Here is a 17058-nt window from a genome sequence, read left to right as displayed (position 1 = left end):
GTTGATGGTAGCGGCAATGGACATAGTTCCTTTTGCACGCATTCATCTAAGACCATTACAACTGTGCATGCTCAGTCAGTGGAATGGGGACTATACAGACTTGTCTCCGAAGATACAAGTAAATCAGAGGACCAGAGACTCACTCCGTTGGTGGCTGTCCCTGGACAACCTGTCACGAGGGATGACATTCCGCAGACCAGAGTGGGTCATTGTCACGACCGACGCCAGTCTGATGGGCTGGGGCGCGGTCTGGGGATCCCTGAAAGCTCAGGGTCTTTGGTCTCGGGAAGAATCTCTTCTACCGATAAATATTCTGGAACTGAGAGCGATATTCAATGCTCTCAAGGCTTGGCCTCAGCTAGCGAGGGCCAAGTTCATACGGTTTCAATCAGACAACATGACAACTGTTGCGTACATCAACCATCAGGGGGGAACAAGGAGTTCCCTGGCGATGGAAGAAGTGACCAAAATCATTCTATGGGCGGAGTCTCACTCCTGCCACCTGTCTGCTATCCACATCCCAGGAGTGGAAAATTGGGAAGCGGATTTTCTGAGTCGTCAGACATTGCATCCGGGGGAGTGGGAACTCCATCCGGAAATCTTTGCCCAAGTCACTCAGCTGTGGGGCATTCCAGACATGGATCTGATGGCCTCTCGTCAGAACTTCAAAGTTCCTTGCTACGGGTCCAGATCCAGGGATCCCAAGGCGGCTCTAGTGGATGCACTAGTAGCACCTTGGACCTTCAAACTAGCTTATGTGTTCCCGCCGTTTCCTCTCATCCCCAGGCTGGTAGCCAGGATCAATCAGGAGAGGGCGTCGGTGATTTTGATAGCTCCTGCGTGGCCACGCAGGACTTGGTATGCAGATCTGGTGAATATGTCATCGGCTCCTCCTTGGAAGCTACCTTTGAGACGAGACCTTCTTGTTCAGGGTCCGTTCGAACATCCGAATCTGGTTTCACTCCAGCTGACTGCTTGGAGATTGAACGCTTGATCTTATCGAAGCGAGGATTCTCAGATTCTGTTATCGATACTCTTGTTCAGGCCAGAAAGCCTGTAACTAGAAAGATTTACCACAAAATTTGGAAAAAATATATCTGTTGGTGTGAATCTAAAGGATTCCCTTGGGACAAGGTTAAGATTCCTAGGATTCTATCCTTCCTTCAAGAAGGATTGGAAAAAGGATTATCTGCAAGTTCCCTGAAGGGACAGATTTCTGCCTTGTCTGTGTTACTTCACAAAAAGCTGGCCGCTGTGCCAGATGTTCAAGCCTTTGTTCAGGCTCTGGTTAGAATTAAGCCTGTTTACAAACCTTTGACTCCTCCTTGGAGTCTCAATTTAGTTCTTTCAGTTCTTCAGGGGGTTCCGTTTGAACCCTTGCATTCCGTTGATATTAAGTTATTATCTTGGAAAGTTTTGTTTTTAGTTGCAATTTCTTCTGCTAGAAGAGTTTCAGAATTATCTGCTCTGCAGTGTTCTCCTCCTTATCTGGTGTTCCATGCAGATAAGGTGGTTTTACGTACTAAACCTGGTTTTCTTCCAAAAGTTGTTTCTAACAAAAACATTAACCAGGAGATTATCGTACCTTCTCTGTGTCCGAAACCAGTTTCAAAGAAGGAACGTTTGTTGCACAATTTGGATGTTGTTCGCGCTCTAAAATTCTATTTAGATGCTACAAAGGATTTTAGACAAACATCTTCCTTGTTTGTTGTTTATTCCGGTAAAAGGAGAGGTCAAAAAGCAACTTCTACCTCTCTCTCTTTTTGGATTAAAAGCATCATCAGATTGGCTTACGAGACTGCCGGACGGCAGCCTCCCGAAAGAATCACAGCTCATTCCACTAGGGCTGTGGCTTCCACATGGGCCTTCAAGAACGAGGCTTCTGTTGATCAGATATGTAGGGCAGCGACTTGGTCTTCACTGCACACTTTTACCAAATTTTACAAGTTTGATACTTTTGCTTCTTCTGAGGCTATTTTTGGGAGAAAGGTTTTGCAAGCCGTGGTGCCTTCCATTTAGGTGACCTGATTTGCTCCCTCCCTTCATCCGTGTCCTAAAGCTTTGGTATTGGTTCCCACAAGTAAGGATGACGCCGTGGACCGGACACACCAATGTTGGAGAAAAAAGAAATTATGTTTACCTGATAAATTACTTTCTCCAACGGTGTGTCCGGTCCACGGCCCGCCCTGGTTTTTTTAATCAGGTCTGATAATTTTTTTCTTTAACTACAGTCACCACGGTACCATATGGTTTCTCCTATGCAAATATTCCTCCTTAACGTCGGTCGAATGACTGGGGTAGGCGGAGCCTAGGAGGGATCATGTGACCAGCTTTGCTGGGCTCTTTGCCATTTCCTGTTGGGGAAGAGAATATCCCACAAGTAAGGATGACGCCGTGGACCGGACACACCGTTGGAGAAAGTAATTTATCAGGTAAACATAAATTCTGGTTTTTTTTTTTTTTTTTCCCCCATTACTCGCGGACTCTCCACAGCTTTGGAACTGGTTCCAAGGAGTAATGGATTGTGGGCTTTTACTACCTTAATGAAGAAAACATAATTTATGCTTACCTGGCAAATTATTTTTTTTTATAGTGGTAAGAGTCCACGAGACCCCACCCAGTAATATTTTTTTGTGATGGTTTTTACTTTTATGGCACCCCCCGATTCATTTATAGAGATATATATATATATATATATATATATATATATATATATATATATATATATATATATATATATATATATATATATATATATATATATATATATATATATCATTTTCTTTTCCTACCTGTATTTGCTTGGATATACGTCAGACTTACTATGATAGAGGTCGGAAGGATTGTATAGAGCTCTTGGGAATCTTTGTCTCCTCATAGTTGCAGGGAAGGTAATTCTCATATGCAACAGATTGTGGACTCTCGCCACCATGAAATAAATTAATTTTTCAGGCAAGTATAAATTGTTTTTTTTCTTTCATGATTCAGATACAGCATAGATTTTTAAACCACTATCTTGCTTCCCCTGGTAATACTTAACAGTGAGACCCCCTCTCCAGAGGAGCGTGGACAGAATTATCCACTCCCCTGATTTACCATGAAAGCTTGTAGTAGGACACCACCCCTTCCTCCTCCTAGTTCTGTCCAGCCTGCTAGGTGGAAAGGGCTAGGAGTCCCTCTCCGTTTCTACCTTCTGGGCGGCAAGATTTTTTCCCTTTGTGCATATAGCTTAGCTGCATATTTGAGCTGATGATCCTTCCAGCTGTCCGGCGCCATGACTTCTGTGATTGCGGTCACTGATATGGCGATAGGCGGCGGGAATACCGGTCCTTGCGGTTTCCTTGTGATGGCCGCCCTGTTACTGTGATGTCATTGGTAAGGGATGTCGCTGGGGCCACGTCTAAGAGCTGTCATGATAACGTGCGTGAATCCTTCAAAGCCTTGGCACAGCCTTTAACAGAGAGCGTTTCTCCTTCCCCATGAAAGTACCGATACTTTCTTTCAAGTTTGTGAACCGGCATCGTGGAATTTTCATTCCGGTAAGTGCTATAGCACTTGTTTTTGGCACACAAATAATTTATAAGAAAAAGGGGATACATTTGTTTTATAAGCTTCTGGAGCTTAATATATTTTGTTGTGTGTTCAGCATTAACATGGAGGATGAGAATGATCGGTCTCAGCTCCAGCCTCAAACCGTTGCAGCCCAGGAGGAATCGGGGGCAACTATAAGGTATACATTTTTTTCTATGTGTATCTTGAATGCCTCATGTACATAATATTTATTTACGACTGGTTATGCTTTATTCTTAGTGATACAGCCCAGCCTATGCCCACCTGTTCCCTTTGTGATAATCCTTGCTTGCAAGACAAGAAACTTTGTAAAGTGTATTGGGCAGATTTATGGTGGAAGCTTTTCTGAATCACCTGAGGGTTCTGTGAATAATTTGCTAAATGCTGATTGTGCCTCTTATGGTGAAGATTTAGAATTTGACCTTCCTATGGTGTTTGACACTGCAAATATTTCTGAGTTTATTAAAGGGATTAAGAGTTCCCTGGGCATTGAAGATGAACAGTCTCAGGTACTATCTGATTGGTTTAATACAGATTCAACCCCAGATCAGTCATTTTCTGTTTCTGATAACCTGAAGTCTATTTGAACATCTTTTCAAAGCCAGATAAACAGTCTGCTGTTCCTGATAAAATATATAAGAATTTTCCATTGGAAAAGAATTTGCATACCCAATTTGTTTCCCCTCCTAAAATTGATGCTGCAATCGCTAGACTCTCAAAAAAGATTATTTTTCCTGTGGATGATGCAGGATCATTTAAAGATGCCATAGATGAAAAAAAAAAATGTAGCACAATTTAAAGAGAATTTAGCTTCAACAAGGGGCCTTCTTTCATCCTCTGCATGCTCTTTTTTCTACCCTTAAAGCTTCTGAGGTGTGGTCTTCTAACTTGTCTCATGCTTTACAAGAAAATGTAACCTCTTTTCTTTCAGATTTAAAAATAGTTACTTCCTTCCGCTTATCAGCTTCTGCCAATATTTTGGAACTAAATACTAAATCCATGGCTACTACAAATCTTGTAAGAAGGGCCCTATGGCTACGACTTTGGGAGGCAGACCCAGGTTCCAAGATGAATTTGCTGAGTCTTCCCTTGGAAGGGGATATGTTTTGCAAGCAATTAGGAGTACTGATATCTAAAAGAACAGCAGGCAAGTCATTTTTTCCCATAGGTTACCAGAGGCTGTAGAGGGTTTTCGTTTGCCCATAGGCAACGTGGTCAGTATCAAAATTTTAAAAGTATCTCTCGAAGATAATTTTTTCAACCTCAAGAAGGAAGATCCAACTTTCAGTTTAGAGGCTGTGGACCGTGGTTAGTCATTTCCTTCCTTTCAGTCTAGAAAACAATAACGGTGTGTCTTCCCAGACCTGGCCACTAGAAGGAAGGCTACACTATTTCATAGAGGTCTGGGAATCCTCTATATCAGACTGATGGGTTTTGGAAATTCTTCTATTAGGGTATCATCTGGAGTTCAAAAAGAAACCAGCTCTGCCATGCTTGGTAAAATCTCCACTCCCCAGAAGGTAATTCACAAGTTTATCAGCAAACTTATGTACGACGGTGTTATCCCAACAGGTACCAATTCAAGCTCAAGACAAAGGTTTTTATTCAACTCTTTCTGGTAAAAAAGGACGGTTCCTGGAGGCCTGTTCTGGATTTTCGTGTTCTCAATACTTTTCTAAAAGTTCAAAGCTTCAAGATGGAGTCCGATCTTTCGGTAATCAATCTCATCCCTCCAAGAACCTATTTGCTTTCCGTAGACCTCAAGATTGCATACTTCTATATCCTATTGCAGAAGTGCACAGAAAGTTCCTTTTTTTAACGGTTGGAGATCTCCATTTTCAATTTTCAGCTCTTCTCTTTGGAATCTCTACTGCTCCAAGGGTCTTTATAAAGGTTTTGGTGCCTCTCATAGCAAAACTTTGAGTCAGAGGATTATTCGCCATCCATTATCTAGACGATATTCTTCTCTTAGCAAATTTACCTCAACAGGCCTATGCTCACAGAGCCATCCTACTGAAGTATCTTCAAGATCACGGCTGGAACATAAATTTCCAGAAGAGCCAGCTTCAACCCTGTCAGGAACTAATGTTCCTAGGAGCACAGTTCAACACTCAAAAGGAGGTTGTTTCTCTTCCAGATGCTCGCATCAAATTTCTTTTGAAATATTTTTCAGCTCTTTCATAATGTCAAATATCTCACAGCTAGTTAGTGGATGAAACTTCTGGGGCTTATGTCCTCAGTAATTCACATGGTGAGATGGGCAAGGTGGAGAATGCGTCCATTTCATCCATCCTTTAGTGGTTAAAGATCAAGAACCTATTAAAGGGACTTCCTTTTCAAGAGCCGGACTGGATCCTTGTACAGACGGATGCCAGCAAGACTGGATGGGGAGCACATTGCCAAGGCAGATTCGCTCAAGGAACATGGGAGAAACAATTGCAGTCTCTTCCATCAAACATCCTGGAGATCAGGGCAGTCTTCTTGGCTCTTCATGCTTTTCAGCAACTACTGATTAAGGCAGTGAAATCCTCACAGGACAACTGCAGCATGCCTACAATTTCAAGGAGTAACTAGGAGTTTAGGTGCCTTAAGGGAGGTGTCTCCAATCTTCAAGTGGGCTCAACACCACATTCAGTTCCTCTCTGCGATCCATGTTCCAGGATCAGAGAATATTAAGGCAGATTACTTGAGCAGTAGTCAAATTCACCCAACCGAATGGCAACTAAACAGATATTCAGTTTCTAGGGACTTCAGGAAAAAGATCTCATGGCCTCTGCCTTGAATCATCAAGTTCCAAGGTTTTTCAGTCGTTACCAAACACCTCTTTCCATGGGAGTAGATGCCTTTCTTTACAAATGGTCGTACCATCTCATATGTTTTCTCCAATCCCTCTCATTCCGAGACTATTGAAGAGGATTCTTCTGGAGACAGCAACTTTCACTGTCATCCTTCCCTCCCTTCTGGCCTCACAGACCTTGGTTTCCTCTGGAACACAAACTGGAGATTCAACCTCCATGGCATCTTCCAGTCTCTTAGGACATGCTGAACCAGGAACCTGTAATTCATCCAGATCCACCACAATTAAAGCTAGTGGCCTGGTTGCTGTGATCTCCAGACTGCAACAAATTAATGTTTCAGCGCCCGTTATTAAGACACTTCTACAAGGCCGAAAGGGAATTACTTCTAAGGCATATTATCGCATATGGGACATTTTCTCATCATGGATGATTACACACCATAGTTCCACTGCAACTATCAAAGTATTTAAGCTACTTATTTTTTTTACATGATGGTTTTCTTCAGGGTCTTAGTGGTAGAACCTTTAAAGTTAAAATTTCTGCCATATCTGGGATAAGGTGGGCTCAGGATCCGTTCAAGGGACATGAAACCCAAACATTTTCTTTTATGATTCAGATAGAGAATACAATTTTAAACAATTTTCCAATTTACTTCTGTTATTTAATTTGCTTCTTTTGCTTGTTATCATTTGCTGACAGGTTTATCTAGGCAAGTTCATGAGCAGCAGAGAAACTAGGTTCTAGCTGTTGATTGGTGGCTGCATATATATATATATTGAATGTGATTGACTCACCCATGTGTTCAGTTAGAAACTAGTAGTGCATTGCTGCTCCTTCAACAAATTATACAAAGAGAATGGAACAGTTTAGATAATAGAAGTAAATTAGAAAGTTGTTTAAAATTGTATTCTCTATCTGAATCATGACAGAAAAATTTTGGGTTTCATGTACCTTTTAATAATCCAATGTTTTCAATCTTTGGCACATATCCGTCCATCTGTTAAAAAAAACTAATTCCATCCTGGGACCTGTCTTTGATTTCGGACTCTTCTGGAAGCTCCATTTGAACCTTTTACGTGAAGTTTCTATATGGTTTCTCACCCTGAAAACCATTTTTCTGGTGGCTATTACATCGGCTCGGAGAGTGTCAGAACTCCAAGCTCTGTCAGTAAAAGAAACATTGTTTCTAATCAGGACAAAGTGGTTCTCCGTACTATTCCTGAATTCCTTCCTAAAGTGGTATCGAAATAGTTACTCTCAAACCAAACCATGATGTGGTTTAGATGTGGTCCGATGTCTCCATATTTGTCAAAAGGACTCAAGATATTCGTAAGACAGAACGATTATTTGTTGTTCCCAAAGGCCCTCGTTAGGGTCAAGCTCCATCCAGATCAACAATTTCTTGCTGGATTGTACAGGCTATTACCAGAGCCTATAAACAAAAATGGGAACAGGTACCTAAAGGGCTTAAGGCTCATTCCACTAGGGCTGTATAAACCTCTTGGGCACTTCAAGCTGATGCTTTTCCTGAGGAAATCTGTCAAGCCGCAGTTTGGAAATCTTATAACACTTTCATCTCTCATTATAAGTTAGATGTTCGTTAGTCTGCTGCTGCCAAATTTGGCCATAAAATATTATCTTCTGTTGTAATTGAATAAACATTTGAAGTATTTTGCAGTATTTCCTTTTGTTATTTCCCACCCTTTCTTATATCTGCTTTGTATTCTCTCACTGGTAAGTATTACTAGGGGGCCAAGATAATTGGAAATTTAACAACCAAATATAAGTAATTTCTATATCTTGGCCCATACCCAGGGAAATACTTACCAGGCTCCCTCCCTTTCTTGGTTCACCTGTTATTGGCTGGACATTTCTAGGAGGAAGGAAGGGGTGGTGTCCTACTACAAGCTTTTATGGTAAATGAGGAGTGGGTAATTCTGTCCATGCCCCTCTGGAGAGGGGGTCTCACTGGTAAGTATTACCCAGGGTATGGGCCAAGATATAGAAATTACTTAACGACATACGTCGTACAGGGTACGTCTTGCACAAACTGGTCTTTAAAGACCAGCGACGACGTACCCTGTACGACGTTGGGGTTGAAAGCGGCTGGAAGCGATCTTGATCGCTTCCAGCCGCTTTCCGGTTATTGCAGTGATGCCTCGATATTGAAGCATCACTGCAATAACATTTTTCCCCATCCGATGCAGAGAGAGCCTCTCTGCACCGGACATCGATGGCCGCAATCGGTGGGTCGGAGGCGGGTGGGCGGCCATCGATGGCTTGCTGAGGGGCGCGCACGGACGCGGCTAGCAGGCGCGTGCACGGGGAGGGAGCGGGTGGGAACCATTACACTATGGAACAGTTTGTTTACATTTAGAGGGAGAGAGGGGGAATAAAATTTTTATTATAAATAATCGAAGTGATCTGGGTGGGGGTTTAGTCTTTGGGGGCGGGGAGCTACAGTACAGAAAAGTGTGGGGGGGGGGGGGGGGAATAAAAAATATATTTATTTATTTTTTTTGTAAACTGGGCACTGGCAGACAGCTGCCAGTACCCAAGATGGCTCCCAATAATGTAGAGGGGGAGGGTTAGAGAGCTGTTATTTTTTTGGGGGGGGATCAGGGAGGTTTGGGGCTAAGGGGGATCCTACACAGCAGCATATGTAAATATGCTAAAGAAATAATAAAAAAAAAGATACTTTTTATTTTAGTACTGGCAGACTTTCTGCCAGTACTTAAGATGGCGGGGACAATTGTGGGGTGGGGGAGGAAAGAGAGCTGTTTGGGAGGGATCAGGGGGTCTGATGTGTCAGGTGGGAGGCTGATCTCTACACTAAAGCTAAATTTAACCCTGCAAGCTCCCTACAAGATCCCTAATTAACCCCTTCACTGCTAGACATAATACACGTGTGATGTGCAGCCTTCTAATTACCAAAAAGTATCGCCAAAGCCGTATATGTCTGCTATTTCTGAACAAAGGGGATCCCAGAGAAGCATTTACAACCAGTTGTGCCATAATTGCACAAGCTGTTTGTAAATAATTTCAGTGAGAAACCTAAAATTGCGAAAATAAAAATAAAAAAATTCTTTCTTAAATTTGAAAGCATTTGACGGTGAAATGGTGGCATTAAATATACCACAATGGGCCTAGATCAATACATTTAGCAGCCTTCTAATTACAAAGCAACGCCAAAGCCATGTAAGTCTGCTATTTCTGAACAAAGAGGATCCCAGAGAAGCATTTACAACCATTTATGCCATAATTGCATAAGTTGTTTGTAAATAATTTCTGTGAGAAACCTAAAGTTTGTGAAAAAATTTGTGAAAAAGTGAACAACTTTTTTTATTTGATCGCATTTGGCGGTGAAATGGTGGCATGAAATATACCAAAATTGTCAAGTGTCAAATGTCAAGGGATATTCAGGTATTCCTGACAGATATCAAGGTTCCAATGTAACTAGCTCTCATTTTGAAAAAAAAGTGGTTTTGAAATAGCAAAGTGCTACTTGTATTTATTGCCCTATAACTTGCAAAAAAGCAAAGAACATGTTAACATTGGGTATTTCTAAACTCAGGACAAAATTTAGAAACTATTTGCATGGGGTGTTTTTGGTGGTTGTAGATGTGTAACAGATTTTGGGGGTCAAAGTTAGAAAAAGTGTGTTTTTTTTTTTTTTTTCCATTTTTTTTCCTCATATTTTATAATATTTTTAATAGTAAATTATAAGATATGATGAAAATAATGGTATCTTTAGAAAGTCCATTTAGTGGCGAGAAAACGGTATATAATATGTGTGGGTACAGTAAATGAGTAAGAGGAAAATTACAGCTAAACACAAACACTGCAGAAATGTAAAAATATCCCTGGTCCTTAAGGGAAAGAAATGAAAAATGGCCTTGTCCTTAAGGGGTTAAAGGGACATTGAACCCCAAAAAAAATTCTTTTGTGATTCAGATAGAGCATGCAATTTTAAGCAATTTTCTCATTTACTCCTATTATCAATTGTTATTTGTTCTTTTGCTATCTTTATTTGAAAATAAACCATTTTTTAGTTCAGACCCTGGATAGCACTTGTTTATTGGTCGGTTAAATGAATCCACCAATCGGCAAGAACAACCCAGGTTGTTCAAAAATGGTCCGGCATCTAAACTTTCTTGCTTTTCAAAGAAAGATACCAAGAGAACGAAGAAAATTTGATAATAGGAGTAAATTAGAAAGCTGCTTAAAATTTCATGTTCTATCTGAATCATGAAAGAAATAAATTGGGTTCAGTGTCCCTTTAAATTTGGTGGTTAAATTTCCAATTTACTTCTATTAAGTTTGCTTTAAAGGGACACTGAACCCAATTTTTTTCTTTCACGATTCAGATAGAGCAGGTAATTTTAAGCAACTTTCTCATTTACTCATATTATCATTTTTTCTTCGTTCTGTTGCTCTTTATTTGAAAAAGAAGGCTTCTAAGGTTTTTTTTTTTGTGGTTCAGTACTCTGGACAGCACTTTTTTTTATTGGTGGATGAATTTATCCACCGATCAGCAAGGACAACCCAGGTTGTTCACCAAAAATGGGCCGGCATCTAAACTTACATTCTTGCATTTCAAATAAAGATACCAAGAGTGAAGAAAATTTGATAATAGGAGTAAATTAGAAAGTTGCTTAAAATTTCATGTTCTATCTGAATCATGAAAGAAAAAATTTGCGTTCAGTGTCTCTTTAAGGCTGTGACACACTGCAAGTGGAGGGACGCGCAGCGTGTAGATGCAGCTCTGCGCGCTCAGTATGTCCTGCCTTTTCATCTCTGAGCACACTGCTGTGTTAGGCTGCTTCGCCTCTCACTGCATTGTTTGCAGTATGTCACAGCCATTATTCTCTTTGTTGAAGGAGCAGCAATGCCCTAATGGGAGCTAGCTGAACAAATCAGGTGAGCTAATAACAAAAGGCATTTATGTTCAGCCACCAATTAGCTGCTAGCTCCCAGTTTGTTGCTGCTTTTGAGCCTTCCTTGGTGGTATTTTTAACAAAAGATACAAAGAGAAAAAAGCAAGTTAGAAAATGTGATAATAGAAGTAAATTAAAATGGCATGCTCTAACTGAATCATAAAATGTATTTTTGACTTTACTGTCGCTTTATCAAGATGGCTTAGAAGGATCTATTTGGATTGCAATCAAAACCTAGCTGTTTTGTAGTTCTTTCCTGTAGGGTGTGAAGATATTGTATAGGTTTGTATAGATCATTTTATATTTAAAAAATAAAAAGGGGTTTAATGCAATTTTTAAAAATGTTGTTGTTCAATAAGTTAAAGGGCTTTAAAAAATAGATTGCTGATCCAAGCTGTATTAGATATTCTATTGCTGGTCACCATTCCAGAGAGCATATAGAATTGGAAGGGTCCAGATACATTGTAGTAAAAAGCAATCCATTGCAGGTGCCTCAGGGACTGAAGATTTAATAAAGTTGGTGTCTGTGCAGTAAAATTGTTTTTCTTCTAGACGGATCTTACAGTACAGAAACTTGCTGCCCTAGAAAGTAATAAAAACCAGGACCTGGAAAAAAAAGAAGGCAGAATAGATGATTTACTCAGGGTAAGTTAAAAACAACCACAGTATATATCCTTGCATGCATAATGTGAGCATAGACTTTTAGAGAAAATAGTGCTAATTAAAACAAAATTCAAATTCAATTGTTTGATAGAAATTTCTAACCTGCAATTTTACATTTTCATATTCTGCAATATTTTTAGCATCAAAACCCTGCTAAACGGTAATAGTTACTTTTCTATAGCACTGTGCATAGCCAGTCTTCTCATCCTATAAATTTTATAAATATCCATTCTTTAAATAAACACACAGTGAGTCTGCTATAGTTAGCTTCTGCAAAGACAAATACATGGAAAATGAGAGTGAATGCTACAAATCTTCTGAATGTAGAGTGGCTTTTTTTTTTCTTCTGTTGTGCTGTTCCAAATTAAAGGGACATTGTAATCAGCTTTTTTTTCTTTCTTCTAAAAAAGGGCATTTCAAAATGTTTGTCTGCCCCACCCCAAAAAAAACAGCAACTTGTGTTTCTGTCTTTAATTAATACAATTTGACTTCCCACATTTGCAGAGGTGTGCAGGGCAAAACCAATACCTCACTTTTTCATTTCAACTTAAGGGGATAGGAAACCCAAATTGTTTCTTTCATGATTCAGATAGAGCATGCAATTTTAAGCTGCTTTCTAATTTACCCCCATTATCAATGTGTCTTCATTCACTTGAAAGAAACAAATTGGGTTTCATATCCCTTTAAATTTAAACAGCTTTTACTTTTTTTCAGGCTGGATGCTGGTCATTCATGTGGGGATTTTTTTTAGAACAATGTCCCTTTAATTTGATCAGAGATTGTAATATGCCCTGCTTTGGATAAGGGAACCAAATACATTGACATTTAAAATGTGCTTTTGCAAACCCTCAATTTGCAGATATTCTAGTGTCACTTAACTAAACATTTTGATTATCTCTCATGCTTCTTTTGTGATTTAATAAAATAGCCTTATGCCACTTCGGTTTGGTAGAGGCTGTATACAACCCCCCTTTGTGTAACTATTTCATTTTCATTTTGCAGTTCTGTTTTAATGATTTTGTTTCCCTCAAAAGTAATTGCTCCTTTAGTAAACATTTTAAACTTGGGGTTAATTGGATAATCACGCATTTAAAAAACCATGTGATCTCTATTGCAGCTTAATCAAAAGTTAAGTTTTACCAGTACATACAGCTTTTGCTTCAACATATGATATGCTAAATACATTTCATGCATACCCCTATAATTATGGGTCCTACCATTTCGGAACCTAGGTTACACTGCAGGTATCTGAAGGAGAGTTACTACACAACATGGTCCAACACATGAGCACTGGAAAGCAGTGAAAGATAGAATTCAACATGGGGGCAACCCATAAGTAAAGGGAGGCTGGGAATAACCTCAATACCATGCTTATAAAATGTATTTGGTGTTTTATTGCCCTTTAACTTTGTTCTATTTGTATCATTTGTTGAAGATCATAGCCAAGTAGGCTCAGGAGCATGTACACTATATTACAGCAGTGTTTTCAACAATATGTGCATTGCAAACACTGCTGTATACAGTTTTCTACTGTATGTGAAATTCATGGTTCCCAGAACTTCTACACATGCCATCTCAAAATTAGTCCTTCCTATCACTCTTGTCATAGGTGATGCCCAAGACACCACTGTAGTTTACAAGTAGCGGTATGTACATCCTACACTTTCTGATGGAAGACAGTGAGGGGTTAGAGTAGAATAGGGTGGAAAAAAATTTTTTTGTTGAAGAATCCTGTTTTTTTCAAGTGGGAAGAAATCGGTCTTTGACGGTTTTGACAATAAGCTTGCATAAAAAAAAGTTGCTATAAAGCTGCTATATATGTCACTTCCCTTACCCATAACCTCCAGTCATTCTCTTTGCCTGCGGTGCAAGGAGGAGGTGAAGTTTTGGTGTCTGATCTACAATCAAGATTTCTTCTGTTAAGTGTGATCAGTCCACGGGTCATCATTACTTGTGGGATATTAACTGCTCCCCTACAGGAAGTGCAAGAGGATTCACCCAGCAGAGTTGCTATATAGCTCCTCCCCTCTACGTCACCTCCAGTCATTCTCTTGCACCCAACGACTAGATAGGATGTGTGAGAGGACTATGGTGATATATTTAGTTTTTATATCTTCAATCAAAAGTTTGTTATTTTATAATAGCACCGGAGTGTGTTATTCCTTCTCTGGTAGAATTTGAAGAAGAATCTACCTGAGTTTTTCTATGATTTTAGCCGGAGTAGTTAAGATCATATTGCTGTTTCTCGGCCATCTGAGGAGAGGTAAACTTCAGATCAGGGGACAGCAGGCAGATTAATCTGCAAAGAGGTATGTAGCAGTTTATTATTTTCTGACATGGAATTGATGAGAAAATCCTGCCATACCGTTATAATGTAAACTCAGCCTTGAATGCAGTAGATGTAGCTGATATCAGGCTGTCATGTATGTATATTTTACACTTCAGTTTTCTGGGAAATGGTACTTCTCTGGCTTTTAAACTGTATACATAGACTTAACCTATTTTGCAGGGACTTGCAATAGGTTTTAAATGACAATTAATTATTGAGGTAAAACGTTTTTTTGCTGGCATGTAAAAACGTTTTTTTCTCTGAGGTACTGGGTGAAAAAATGTTTTGGGCACTTTTTTTCCACTTGGCAATAGTTTTGATTTAAATTAGAGCAGTTCACTGATCCCTCTCACTGTTATGTGTGTGGGGGAGGGGCCATTTTGGTGCTTTCACTATGCATCAGAAAAACTCAGTCAGAGGTTCATTTTCTTCCTGCATGATCCGGTTCATCTCTACAGAGTTCAGGGATCTCAAGAGTCTTTTTTGAGGGAAGTAATCATTCACAGCAGAGCTGTGCTGATTGTATTGACTGTGATATAAAAAACGTTTATTTGTGTATTTTTTTCTGCTGCCTGGGTTAGTTATCATTTGCTGAGGGGAACAATCCTTTGCTAAAACTGTATATTCTGACAAAGATTGATGCTATAACTTAATTATTTTATCTGTTATAATATTTTCTGTGCTTCTTAAAGGCACAGTTCGTTTTCATATTATTTGTAAATTACTTTGAAAAGTATTTCCAAGTTGCTGTTTATTTGCTAGTGTGTTAAACATGTCTGATTCAGAGGAATATCTCTGTGCTATATGTGTTAATGCCAAAGTGGAGCCCAATAGAAATTTATGTACTAAATGTATTGATGCTACTTTAAAAAATAGTCAATCTGTACAAATTGAACATATTTCACCAAACAACGAGGGGAGAGTTATGCCGACTAACTCGCCTCACGTGTCAGTACCTGCATCTCCCGCTCAGGAGGTGCGTGATATTGTAGCGCCGAGTGCATCTGGGCGGCCATTACAAATCACATTACAAGATATGGCTACTGTTATGACTGAAGTTTTGGCTAAACTACCAGAACTAAGAGGTAAACGTGATCACTCTGGGATGAGAACAGAGTGCGCTGATAATGCAAGGGCCATGTCTGATACTGCGTCACAGTTTGCAGAACGTGAAGACGGAGAGCTTCATTCTGTGGGTGACGGTTCTGATCCAAATAAACTGGACTCAGACATTTTAAATTTAAGCTTGAGAACCTCCGTGTGTTACTAGGGGAGGTATTAGCGGCTCTGAATGATTGTAACACAGTTGCAATCCCAGAAAAAATGTGTAGGTTGGATAAATATTTTGCGGTACCGACGAGTACTGACGTTTTTCCTATACCTAAGAGACTTACTGACATTGTTACTAAGGAGTGGGATAGACCCGGTGTGCCTTTCTCACCCCCTCCTATATTCAGAAAAATGTTTCCAATAGACGCCGCCACACGGGACTTATGGCAAATGGTCCCTAAGGTGGAGGGAGCAGTTTCTACTTTAGCTAAGCGTACCACTATCCCAGTGGAGGATAGCTGTGCTTTTTCAGATCCAATGGATAAAAAATTAGAGGGTTACCTTAAGAAAATGTTTGTTCAACAAGGGTTTATATTGCAACCTCTTGCATGTATTGCGCCTGTCACGGCTGCAGCAGCATTTTGGTTTGAGTCTCTGGAAGAGACACTTCAATCATCCACACTAGATGACATCACACACAAACTTAAATTCCTTAAGTTAGCTAATTCATTTATTTCAGATGCCGTAGTACATTTAACTAAACTTGCGGCTAAAAATTCAGGATTCGCCATTCAGGCACGCAGAGCTCTGTGGCTAAAATCCTGGTCAGCTGATGTTACGTCTAAATCTAAATTGCTTAATATTCCTTTCAAAGGGCAGACCTTATTCGGGCCCGGCTTGAAAGAGATTATTTATGACATTACAGGAGGTAAAGGTCATGCCCTGCCTCAGGACAAGGCCAAAGCCAAGGCTAGACAGTCCAATTTTCGTTCCTTTCGTAATTTCAAAGCAGGAGCAGCATCAACTTCCTCTGCACCAAAACAGGAAGGAGCTGTTGCTCGCTACAGACAAGGCTGGAAACCTAACCAGTCCTGGAACAGGGGCAAACAGGCCAGAAAACCTGCTGCTGCCCCTAAGACAGCATGAATTGAGGGCCCCCGATCCGGGACCGGATCTAGTGGGGGGCAGACTTTCCCTCTTCGCCCAGGCTTGGGCAAGAGATGTTCAGGATCCCTGGGCGTTAGAGATCATATCTCAGGGATACCTTCTGGACTTCAAATCCTCTCCCCCAAGAGGGAGATTTCATCTGTCAAGGTTGTCAACAAACCTAACAAAGAAGGAAGCGTTTCTACGCTGCGTACAAGATCTTTTATTAATGGGAGTGATCCATCCAGTTCCGCGGTTGGAACAAGGACAAGGGTTTTACTCAAATCTGTTTGTAGTTCCCAAAAAGAGGGAACCTTCAGGCCAATCTTGGATTTAAAGATCCTAAACAAATTCCTAAGAGTTCCATCGTTCAAGATGGAAACTATTCGAACAATTTTGCCCATGATCCAAGAGGGTCAGTACTTGACCACAGTGGATTTAAAGGATGCTTACCTTCACATACCGATTCACAGAAGTCATTACCGGTATCTAAGGTTTGCCTTTTTAGACAGGCATTACCAGTTTGTAGCTCTTCCATTCGGACTGGCTACGGCTCCAAGAATCT

General features: G+C 40.2%; 1 protein-coding gene across 1 annotated transcript in view; it reads left to right on the top strand.

Annotated features, from left to right (window-relative positions):
• Positions 1–17058, top strand: part of TLK1 (tousled like kinase 1) — a 725439-nt gene that overhangs the window by 494623 nt on the left and 213758 nt on the right. Inside the window, 1 exon segment of the mRNA XM_053698426.1 lies at positions 11858–11950. Coding sequence (XP_053554401.1) covers positions 11858–11950 — 93 coding nt within the window.

The sequence above is a fragment of the Bombina bombina genome, chromosome 1 (genome assembly GCF_027579735.1).
Source record: "Bombina bombina isolate aBomBom1 chromosome 1, aBomBom1.pri, whole genome shotgun sequence".
Taxonomy (NCBI): Eukaryota; Metazoa; Chordata; class Amphibia; order Anura; family Bombinatoridae; genus Bombina; species Bombina bombina.
Note: the sequence above shows the minus strand (reverse complement) of the source record. Positions and strands in the feature narration are given on the sequence as shown.